At 44.3% G+C, this 12,401-nt stretch overlaps 1 protein-coding gene across 3 annotated transcripts in view; it reads right to left on the bottom strand.

Annotated features, from left to right (window-relative positions):
- The window catches only part of Fam120b (family with sequence similarity 120B), a 43,976-nt gene that overhangs the window by 18,803 nt on the left and 12,772 nt on the right, over nt 1-12,401 (bottom strand). For all 3 annotated transcript variants that reach the window (XM_028783492.1, XM_028783493.1, XM_028783491.1), the window contains exons 3-5: nt 12,063-12,243; nt 10,635-10,736; nt 1,098-1,270 (exon numbers count right to left, since the gene is read on the bottom strand). In XM_028783492.1, coding sequence (XP_028639325.1) covers nt 1,098-1,270; nt 10,635-10,736; nt 12,063-12,243 — 456 coding nt within the window. The remainder of the gene's footprint in view (nt 1-1,097; nt 1,271-10,634; nt 10,737-12,062; nt 12,244-12,401) is intronic.

Here is a 12,401-nt window from a genome sequence, read left to right as displayed (position 1 = left end):
CTGCCACTCTCCTGCTCCACGTTTATTTCAAAGGATGCACCATTACTAGACAAACCCTGCAGATGAAGAATTTGTGACGAGGCCAAGCACACATATACACTATTAAATCCATGCACCGCCATCTCTGCTTAGACTGAGGTCCACTAGTATGTAATTTTACCCACAATTAGTAACATTTGGAGGCTGATCTTAAAACACTAGTCTAGGGGGAAACCCCAACTCTCATGTGTCTTTTCTTACAGTTAACTAAGCATGATTGTTAATTCGATGGGATTTAGAATTTATGGTGGAAACAAACATCTGGGCATGTCTGCTGGGGAGTTTCGAGACTGGGTTAGCCGAAATGGAAGAACCACCCCGAATGCAGGTGGAACCATTTTGTGGTCAAAAGTCCTAGGCTGAATAAAAATGAGAAAGTATGCATAGCAACAGCATTTATTATTCTGCTCATGAATAGGACCAACTTCCTTGAGTTCCTGCCACCTTGCTCTTCCTGTCATCCTGTCATGGTGGATTGTGTTCCCTCAAACTATGAGCCAAAGTAACTTCTTTCCTAATGTTTGGCCAGGGATTTTATTATACCAATAATCAAAGTAACAAGTATAATGCATGTCCAAGATTTCCTTAAATTAGACATACCGACATGGTGGCTCACAACCAACCATATCTCTAGTTCCAGGGAATTTAATGCCCTCTTCTGACCTCCATGGGAACCAGGCACATAGGCAGTACACGTGCATACATGGGACAGGTGAAACAAAACACTCATATACATGAAATGAACTATTTTTAAAAAGGTAATTTAAGCTCAACTACATAAAACTATGATATTTTATAATTTATCCTTCTAGGTTTGCCACAGTATTCTGAGAGAAAAGTCAACATTGTGAACAAATATGGACACCACTTACTCGTCTATATACTAATCTCTTGTTGTGAAAAGTCCTGACTCACTGTCTCCATGAGCACCTTGAAGGATTGTGTTCTATGGAAAGAGACCATGGGTCCTGGCCATGGAATCACTCACAGCACCCCAGGAAGGCCAGAGATGAAGGGCTATCGATACTTACAGACAGAACTGTGAGCTCAGTGTTTACCTGGACAAAGAGGTATATCAGGAGGCAGCACAGTGCTCTCAATGGGCTTTCAACTGATTGCAGCTCTTCTCTTGAGGAGGAAAGGTTGAAGCAGGCTAGCAACGTGTCCAGGCGCCGGGCCTGTGCTTCTGGCTCTTGGCTGAGCCACAGAACTTCCAAGCTAGGTGTTCCCCCTTAAAAAAAGAAATCCATATAGCATGATCATAATGCACTTTTGGAAGCACAGTGGAAAATGATTCATCTCTTCCCTATCTGATTTACTTGGGCACTCAAGGGTTAAGAGAACCAGAGGGCATACTTCAGAGTGCTGCCTCTAGGTTTCAAAGAAAACAGACTTCCAGGGCCAGCACATACCTACTCAAGACCTGGCCTGATAGCTGGTCTGTGGAGGAAATGGGGTTTTACCTGAGTTCAAGCTACACACCACACTGAGAAGTATTTTTCAGAAAATACAACCTTCCCCTCAAGGATCTAGTAACAGGATGGTAAGCTCTGGGGAAAGGCCATCCTCCTACCCCTTCAGTTAGAGATAACTCCTCTTAAATTGGTAGCTTCCAAACTTTTATGTACAAAAGACTCAGTTGCAGAGACTCTGGGATGCATTTTCTGGGATGGATACAAACCTTCTGATCTGAGAGGTGTATGTTCCAGTGACTATGCATTCAAAGAACCTATAGCCTGTGATGTATAAATCCAAAACCACCAAACAAAAATGTCTAAAAGGTAATTTTTAGTGTTCCATTTCTATATTATGCAGGATCATCGAAACAATTATGGAAATTTTGAAAAAGATGTCCCTTCTTGTTAACTTGATGAAGACAAACTGTCCTGAATACGAGTGACAAACAGTGGCAACTCTACACAAACATAAAGGTGCTGGTCTGAGAACTGTGGCAGCGCCTCCCCTGGCAGCTGGGGCTCTCTGCTGGGCACCAAAAGTCCAGAGCAACTAGGGTGAGATATCTCACATGTTCACCATGAAAACAAAGCACCGAACCAAATGGTATCAGAAGCCAGGGACTCAAAGGAAACTCCTTCTCGCCTCTTCCCACCTCAGAAGCAGAACAACACAGTAAGTCACTTGCTGTCCTGAGAAGGCTAAAGTATTTCATTTACCAAACACGTTTCTGTTATTAATTTTGGGATGGAGGCCATTTTCTCTGAGAGAAAGAAAATGTTTTACACAATTATCCTCTGAGACACTGGTACTTAAGGCATCCCACTTCAAGGTCAGGATGGGTATTTGAGAACCTGTTGGAAACTACTCCCAATGTATATGATGGTCTGCTATCTGTGAGCCTGTGAGCTAACAACTGTTTTCTGTTTTAAATGGTTGAAAGGGAATCAAAAGAAAACTGCTATTTCCTAGTACAACCAAATATAAAATCCCAACATCGGTTCAATGTTTATCAAGTCTAACTGGAAACTTGCTCTGCTCCCTCGTGCACGCATTATCTGAGGTTCCACTTTGATGACATAGGTTACAAGAAATGGAAAGCCACAGGGCCCACAAAGCCGAGCATACTTACTATGAGACATTAGAAACAAAAGGCTTGCTAACAGCCTCTGATATAAGGGAAATAATACATTTCTACTATCATAGTTATTTCAAATATTAAAGTACTTAGAAGAGAGGTTTTTAAATTATGAAAGTCAGTGGTTGCAATTCCTAAAAAGCAAGCAAACAAATACACAAGGAACTCCTACACCTTTCCACCCAGACATTATAGTATTTTAAAACACAGAACACTGAAGAGATTCACTTCACTGTTCAAGGCAGTAAAGGCCATTTCTTCATGAAATGATACTTCTGGAGACATCAGTTTAACATTAAAGAAACCCGGAGATTTGTGAAATATATCCAGAATTGGAGATAGTGGAAGTAGTAAGTGAGGAACTTCAGGCTGAGTGAGTAGTGACCATTTTCACTCTCAGCCTTCATTTGTTTAGGGTCTCAACTCCAGGAGACAGCTTTAGATACGGAGGTGGAGACTTAAAGTGTCTAACAAAAGAGAGGGCTCTGGGTTACTCGGGGGTACAGTGCTGACCTAGCATCTAGAGGGGCTAGGTTTGATCCTCAGTGCTAGAATCAAAACAACTCTTATTTTTTTTTCTTTTTTTTTTGTCACAGAAGTTTCTGATCGCCCCTATGTACTGATGTTTATGATCACTGGTATATTTATACTGAACACATCCATAAAAATGACAGCTGCCTGCTGCCTGGGGAGAGCTTGCAGCAAAAAGATTATCACCTGGTGTAGTGGTGCATGCTTTTAAATCTCAGCACTTGGGAAGTAGCATTGACAGGTGGATCTCTGTGAGTTCAAGGCCAGCATGGACGGTATATAGAGTCTAAGATAGCCAGGGCTACAAAGAGATCCTGTCTCAAAACAGAAAAAAGATCATACAAGCAAACTGACATTTAAGGACTGGTATTTAGCTTTCTAGCAGACATGTGCCTAACATTCAGAAGTCCTCGGGTTAAATCCTAGTTATATAAAAGAAATATAAAGATTTTACACCAGAATTATCTCAGGTCAAATGAAGAAAAAAGTGAACAGAGGAAGGGGCTCTGAGGAGGTTTCAAGAGGAAAGGCAGGCATGTGTGGCTTGGGGGCTGTTGGAGCAATGAGCATGTGCTAAGACCCTGTCCCTTCCCTCCCTTATAACCAAACATCAAGTGCAGCAGAGCAGAAAGTCCATTGACACAGTGGGATTACCTGGTGCTCCCTTTGCTGGGAGTCCAGACACAGTGGGATCACCTGGTGCTCCCCTTGCTGGGAGTCCAGACACAGTGGGATCACCTGGTGCTCCCCTTACTGAGAGTCCAGACACAGTGAAATTTCACCTGGTGCTCCCTTTGCTGAGAGTCCAGACACAGTGGGATTACCTGGTCTTCCCTTTGCTCACACACAGAAGTCTACTATCACAGAAGCTACAAGACAGAACAACTGAAAGGACAAAGGGGTTTCAGCTCATGGCTTCTGAGGAGTTCCCGGCATCACAACAGTGACCAGACGCAGCAGGGGCACTGGGCAGCAGCTACTCACACTGCCACCCATGAGTTGTAGACATAGGCCGTAAGCCGAGGCAGGGAAAGCCCACTGTTACTGACCCACTGTTTCAGCCAGATCCTACCTCCTAAAGCACTCACAGCCTTTACCACAGCACCACTGTCCAAGGACCAACTGTTGAAAATGTGAACCTGTGGGGAGTTTCAGATTTAAGTCATAACAAATACAAAAACGCGAGATATTTGTAGAGAATGTTCAGAAGTAACTATAGACCATCCACGTGACATGTGCTGTTGATGGTGGGTACCAAAGGCCCAACTGGGAACAACACAGACCCAGTGTGAGCGTTCAGGGAGCTCACGCACAGGCAGAAACTGACCAAATGATGGCGCTAACACAGTCTTAACAAGACAGTTCCACGAAGAAGACAGATGTGAGCTAAGACTGAAGACAGAGGATTCAGCTGGGGCGAAGAGACACTCAGGGATGGGAAATGTCTCAGGCCTTTAGAGTGGAGCCATGGAAATGGAATGGAGGTGAGCAGGAAGGGAGGCTGTGAAAGAGGACCCTGGCTGAAGTGGGAACTGACTGAAAAATCAAAGGTGAATCAGGCAGTAGGGAGACAGACACAGAAACCCTAAGGGAAGCTGACGTGATATTCCCTGCGCTAGAAAACAGAGGCATCCATTTCAAAGTGTAGATCTGCAGCGGGGCCTCCTCACAGGGACCAGTACAGTGCCCAGAATTGTAGGCAGCAGAGCATATGAGTGGACAGGCTGTCTCTTTGGTTCCTGGTTTTCAATGGCTGTGGACACACTGGTGGCATACCAGCAATGAGTAAGAAACAAGTACAGAGTTGGGCTCCATTCTCTCCTCACAGACCTGGGTCTTTTTGTAAGAGTAGCAACCACAATGCAACCTGACAACTGAGAAACACCATCCTCAGCCCATTCTACTATACCCAACTACAAAATCTTGGGAGTCAGCCAGCAATTTTGTTTTTTGTTTAGGCTCAGACCAGGAGATTCTGATACATGTCAAGTCTGAATACCACCCAGCACCCTTTGCCCCCACCACCATGTACAGGCGATTAGAAATTGGCCCCTGAGCAGCCTGGAAATGTAAGAGATTACAGAGCCATCAGGGTGAAAGACCACACACCAAATCTCTCCTTTAAAATTATTTTTTTTTAGGTATGTGTCTGTGCTTGTGTAACTGCATCCAGGAGGACATCAATTTCTCTGGAACTGAAGTTACAGACTGTTGTGAGCTGCCATGTAGGTGCTGGAAGTCAAAGCTAGGACTTCTATAAGAGCAGTGTACTGCTCTCTTAACTGCTGAGCCATCTACCCAGTACCTCAAAATCAATTCCCTCCACCTCTCTTTCTTTCCTTCCTTCCCTCTCTCCCTCCCCCTCCCTCCCTCCCTCCCTCCTCTCTCTTTTTGGAAGGACAACTTTTATTGTATTTATGTTCAACAGGAAATGCAGCAGTGTACATCTAACCCAGTTTGGTGGAGAAAGCTCTTTGTCCTGTGTCTTTTCCAGTGTGGCAATGCAAGGCACAGATCTTGGACCTAGGCTGTTGTCTCTAGACAGATCTCATCACATCTGCCCCTGTAATTAGTCTTGATAGCTTCCAGCAGCTTGGCTAGGGCTACCTTATCTTCTGGTTAACTTCTGTGAAGGCAATGATGGTGCATGCCTTCCTGTGGACCGGTGCTCTGGTCTGGCTTTCTCCTTGATGACCCAGCAGGAGTCATCTTGAAACACAGAACAGGCAAAAGACTACTAACTCAATGGGATCTATCTATCATGGGTAGCCACCATCAGCTCAGACTTCCTGTTCTCCATGAAGGCAGTGACAGTGCTGACCCCTACTCAAAACTGGTAGTCTCTCAGTGGGGCTGTCTCCTTAGCCAGCAGCTTTTGTCTCAGCGTGAGACAACAATTTTGCTGCTGTTTTTCTCGCTGTCTTTGGCCTGCACTTGTGAACAGACTTAAGAAGCTGAGTAGGTGTTTGATGGTCCAGGGTCAGGGGTGGACTGGATAACTGCAGCCACTTATAGGCTTTGCTGCTGCAGCAGAATGGATTGGGGCGAGATCTCTTATCCAAGGCCAAAGTTCTTGGGCCTTTTTCAAACAGGATTCACCATGCTTTTGGCCTCCTGCTTCTCTGCAGCAGCAGCTGCAGGGGTCACATTCTTTTTCTTGGTGTTCTGTCAGTATCTTGGCAGGGTGGGAGAAATAGCCTGAAATCCCTTAATGTCAGAGAATTTCATTTCTAAATGTAATCAATAATTTGTTTAGTCAAGAAATATCAAATGCTCATGTACACCAAATGTAGGAGGTGGGAAAAGGGTTTTGTCTCCAGATATCAGAAATGAACACTCCAGAGTACGCGGCCCCTCTGGTGTATCTACACAAAGGCTTTGTTACAGGACTTTTCTCTTCTTTCTCCCATAGGTCTCCAGTATCATCCTCACCAGGGCAGGGTGAGGTGTGTTTTGAAGGATGCCTAGATTAATGCTTTGTAATTGTAAGCTCCAAGAAAAAGAACTAACTGGTTGCTGAGACTGCCCCAAAATAGAGGAAATTTTTTAAATAATTGCACTTTATAAGAAGTATGTTTAAAAAAACAATAAGGTGATCAGCTTAGGACACAGCTTGTATAGGAGACAAATGTACATATACACTCTTGTCCACCAGCTGACATGCATGTGCAGGCATAACCACACATGCGCACACACACACACTCATTCACACTGGGATACACACATGCACACATGCTCTCAGGCATGCAGTCTCTCTCAATTCACACATTCACATCCATGTTCTTATCTAGAGTCTGGGCTAAAGCAAACCACTGAAGAACCAATGGAACCCCTAAATTTCATGCAGCTGAGGCATTTACATCCAGAATTCAGAAGCCACGACATACACTCTGGTCTCCAGACTACAGCAAGGGAACGTCAGCTTCAAAATCTAATTACCAATGTGGTAAGAGTCTATGTGAACAGGTAGATAGTACAGGCTTTAGGAAGGATGGAGTTCCAGAGGCCAAGGAAGGGGGGGCACTTCTGAAGACTTCAAGACAGGTCTAGGGAGCTACAGTGGGGTTCCCCAAATAAGTACAAAGCAATGCAAAGCTTGTGTTTTCACAGCTATAAACACAAGTACTTATATGTGAATAAGATGCATGGACAAACAGGAAGGTACAAAACCAGTGCCTCTATGTACTCCCCATAAGCAAATTAACAGAAACAAGCAAATTAAGTGTCAGAGACATTTAGTTGTCTTTAAGGGTTTTCTCCTTATTTATTTCTAAGATGAAAAAGTCTAACTGAGGAAAAAAAACCAACAAAACAAACAAAAAACCTCCAACAAATATAGAACTGTCTGTCTTATGTCCAAAGAGGATAAGAAAAAAGCTCAGTTAAAGAAAGGCAATAAATAACCCTCACATACCCACATACGAGTGAGTTTTAGCTGAGTACATTTCAACTGTCTGTTTCTCATAATGAAACATTCATATCTAAGTGACTAGACTACATTAGAACACTGAATCCTATCTATACATGGCTAAGCTATTCAATGGCTTTTTCTCATAATAAAGCATTCTTCATACCTAAGTGACGAGATTGCAACAGAACACTGGATTCTATCTATGCACAGCTAAGCCGTCTAATTTCATGCTTGCTTGGTACCCTGTTTCTACCCAGTGGATTTGAAACAGTCACAATGGATATTAAAGGTATAGGTGCAACCCTCATCTTGTAATACACATTTGTGTCATTTACTTGACAGCTTCCCTGTTTTTATATGTGGTCCACACTGATTTGTTGAGGAACCCGGAGAGACAGATAACCTTCCATGTGGTTGCATGTGTTTGGGACACAGAAATCTTTCCTGACCTACTCAGGACAGGAGGAACCGAAAAAAGAAAGTGGGAGCAAAATGGGTTAAAAACAGAACCTTTTTCATGAAATGCAAGGCTTCACTTCCTTTATTCTATGACAGTCTTCTCAGACTAAGTCCATGGCAGGTCAGATCCCCTATGAGGCCAAAAGCACTGTTTACTTACTAAGTGCTAAACTACACTAACACCTGTTCCAGAGACAGCTAGCTGTATCAGTGTATTCAATAAGCTTCCCTAAGCTTCTGAAATAAAGACTTACTTATGATTAAAAAACAATACTGAGGCTGGGCAGTGGTGGCCCACGCCTTTGATCCCAGCACTTGGGAGGCAGAGGCAGGTGATTTCTGAGTTCGAGAGTTCGAGGCTAGCCTGGTCTACAGAGTGAGTTCCAGGACAGCCAGGGCTCCATAGAGAAACCCTGTCTTGAAAAAACAAAACAAAACAAAACAAAACAAAAACAAAAACAATACTGAGAGGAAATTGCCTTCATTTCAGGTTGTCTAGTTCTGGAGACAGGAATGACTATTCCATTCTCAAACTTAAGGATACGAAGACCATAAATGAGACGGAGGAGAAGCTGGAGAGGAAGCTCACGGGAGAGAAGCTGGAGAGGCAGCTCATGGGGGAGAAGCTCGAGAGGCAGCTCATGGAGGAACCTTGCAGTCCTTAAGCTGGAGAACAAGACTAAATCCCTTCCTATGTTAGCAAAAAGCCATCTTTCACAAGGTATTGCTAAGTGAATGATGTGCACACACGTGCAAGCACATACACACAAGGGACTCGGAGGGGGATAGACTGTCAGTGAGCTCTTTGCATACAGCAGACCCACGTCTTCGCCCACTTGGGCTGCTTTAACAAAATACCACACACCGGGCTGGTTATAGCAGCAAAGCCGTTTCTCAAGACTGAAGCTGGAAGCCTTAGAACAAGGCACTTGTGTCTAATGAGGGCCTGTTTCCTGGTGCACAGTGTGTCCCCATGGAGGAAAGAACAAGAAAATTTCCTGTGGTGTCCTTTTATAAAGGCACAATCTCACCTACTCACCCACTCATTCCCAAAGGCCCCCTGCCTGTCTTGGACCATCACGTTCCTGGCTCTGCTTCCAGTGCATAAGTTTAGAGAACATATTGGAACACAGTGAACAGGAATGTGCTTCCTTTTCTGTTTCCTTGTTGGGCAACATTTAATTTCTTCTCCTTCCTTCCTTTTGTCTGCTTCCTCCTTTCTGAACCCCCTCTTGATTTTTCTTTTTCCTTTTTGAGACAGTGTCTCATTACGCAGCCCGAGCTGTCCTTGAACCGGACAGGACCCTCCTTCCTCTTAGGGTATCGAGCTCACAGGCTTGCCCGTCACATCCAGCTCTCCTTCCTGACTTTTAAGGAATATCTTTTTATTTTTTTTCCCTGCAGTCCTCTACCTCCCTGTACTTTGTTGAAAACACCTGATTTCTTTTTTATTTCTACTTGTTGGGGAAAGCTAAAAGGGAAAGGACTTTAGAGAAGTACACAAATGACCCCTCAAGGTACAGTCTCAGGAGAAGCCTTTAAAAAGAGAAAGAACAGAGAAGGCTCACTTAAAAGTGAAGTATCATGAGGCAGCCAGTGAAGACTACCTTTGAAGGAAAGAAAAACTCCCATCTGACATGGAAACAAGATGCTCGAGGCTACGACAAAGCATCTTTAAGTCTTTCCTGATGACGATGGGTAAGGATGGCTGACAGGATCTGTCTGTATCACATGCTCTGTGAGGAGAACGCCTTCAAAGGCATACCTCAGGTAAACTTGAGGCCCCTCCTCCTAAGTGCCTAATAATACCATCAGATTATGACTCTATCAACGGCCTAGGCCAGTGCCTTCATGATGCGGTCGCAGAATGCACACACACACACACACACACACACACACACACACACACACAAAGCCAGGGGCAACAGCATGCACCTGCAATCCCAGAGCTAGGGATGTGGAGACTGGGCAGTCTCTATGGTTCTCTGGTCAGCAAGTCTAGTCAAATTAGTGAGTTCCAAGTTCAGTGAGAGACTGTCTTAAAAAAATAGAATCAAAGTGGACTTAAGAAGATCCTCAGTGTTGACCTCCACCTACCTCCATCCCTGCTAATGGAGTCTTTCAGGGCACAGGAATTAAAAAATAAACCTCAATCAACATGTGTGGTGGTTTATATATGGTTGGCCCATGGGAAGTGGCACTATCAGGTCAGAGGAAGTGTGTCAGTGTGTAGGCAGGGTTTGAGGTCTCCTATGCTCAAACTCCACCCAGTATGGAAGAGGGCCTCCTCCTGGCTGCATGCAGAGGAGAATCTCCTTCTGACTGCCTTTGGATCAAGATGTAGAACTCTTGGCTCATCCAGCACCATGTCTTCCTGGATGCTGCCATGCTTCCCGCCATGATGATATTGGACTTAATCTCTGAAAGTATAAGCCAGCCCCAATTAAATGTTCTCTTTTATAAGGAGTTGCCTTAGTCATGATTTCTCTTCACAGCAATAAAACCCTAAGACAACATGTAATTCTGCAAACAGGAAGTCATACAATGTAGTCTTCCTTGAGCTGACATCCTAAGATGGATAGCTTTTAAGGCACTACATACCTTGAACGGTCATCTGCAGAGGCCTAACTAGGTCTGGGTGCTTCAGGGAGTTACCAGGGTACACAAACCACTCCTTGACCACTGGGCCGTTGCTGGCTTCATCTGCATAAAGACAATGGGTCAGTAAGTACAGGAGGAACACAAAGTCCTTGCACAACCACTGGCCTTGTGGCTTTTCCTCTCACCCCAGGGAAGAACATGATCATGTTGATAACAGCTACTGCATTTCCCAAGTCACACTGCTTTGTGAAAAGGGGTAAACCACAACACCAGAAAACTCCAAGCCAGCTGAAATTTTACAATAATTACTCTCCAAACTCACAGAAGGACTTTCATTTTTAAAGGTCTAATGTAAGTTCTGTAAGTGGCTTCAAATACTGAGCTCAAGACCAGAAGGAATGGGCTGGAGAGATGTGTTGATGGTTAAAATGACTTGTTCTTACAGAGGACCTGGGTTCAATTCCCAGCACTCACATGACCACTGTCAAACACCCAAAGCTCCACTTTCAGGGGATCTGACACCCTCTTCTGACCTTCACACAGGCACTAGGTACACACATGGTGCAAAGATACACACGTAAGCAAAACACTCATATATAAAATTTAAAAGCTTTTTTAAAGACCAGAAAGGAGTGTCATAATCCGGCAGGAGTTCTTACTGAACGTTTTCACAACAGCAGAAAAGGAGACAGGGAAGCAAAGTGGGAAGGCAGGGTAGGATGTGTTCACACACGACCCCGGGAACAGATATTCACATCATGGATCCACCCTTCCTGACTTCCCACTGAATAGACCAAGGCTGTCTGTAGCTAAGGAGTGACCTCAGTTCGGGGATGGACCCTCCTCAGTGACACCCTCCCACCTCTCTCCCAGCAATGCGTTTACACTTTGAAAACTCTTTCCTATTTAGCCTGTACTTGTTTTTCCTAGGACTGTTTAAATATGCAAGTCTGTTTGCATTTCTAGTTTCTTACCTAAATCTTGGTGTGTGGGACATTTGTACAAATTTCCAAGTGCTGTTTTGGCCTCTTTACACAGGCAGGGAGAAGAGACACTGATTTCAACTACCTGGGAAGGAGCAAAGCGCAATGTTGATTCTAAACCGTTATTGCTGAGATGCTCCAATCTGACAACAATCCTGGTTTGTTTGTTTGTTTGTAGGACCAGGACTTCCCCTAGTTGGCTTGTTGAGACAGGGTCTCTCTCTGTGGTGCTGGCTGTCCTGGAGCTCGCTGTGCAGACTGAGTTGGCCTCAAACTCAGAGACATAGTAATGTTTTGTGGTATTAATCATTAATGGTGTTCTCAAGTAGATTTTACAGACGAACAGAACCGGTCGTCTGCTTGTCCTAAGACAATGCGCACTCCTTCATTTCTCAGAATCCAACTCCAAACAGAATCACTGCTAAAACGGACCAACTGACCTCACCTTTCCAGTCCCCAAATAAGAGTGAGTAGACACGCTGCCGGACTGGGCGGTAGATGAAGGCTTGGCTCGGTAGGGCTTGGTCCAGCTCGTCCTCCAGGGTGTTACTACACTCTATCTCTCCACTGCTCATTATGTTGTACACTAGGTAGCTTTCTGAGTGGACATGCTGCATCCTGGCAATCTGTTCAAGGATTCAAATGCAACAGAGTTCCCCTTGAAAATAAACAAACTTTTGAGGTTTAGAAAGAAACAGTCAACACCACTTATCAGTTTAAAACACCCAGACAGGGAACTGGAGTTCAAACACATGGCATCAAGTGGCATTTATATGTTTTGTTT

Source organism: Grammomys surdaster, unplaced genomic scaffold (genome assembly GCF_004785775.1).
Source record: "Grammomys surdaster isolate TR1022 unplaced genomic scaffold, NIH_TR_1.0 1136, whole genome shotgun sequence".
Taxonomy (NCBI): domain Eukaryota; kingdom Metazoa; phylum Chordata; class Mammalia; order Rodentia; family Muridae; genus Grammomys; species Grammomys surdaster.
Note: the sequence above shows the minus strand (reverse complement) of the source record. Positions and strands in the feature narration are given on the sequence as shown.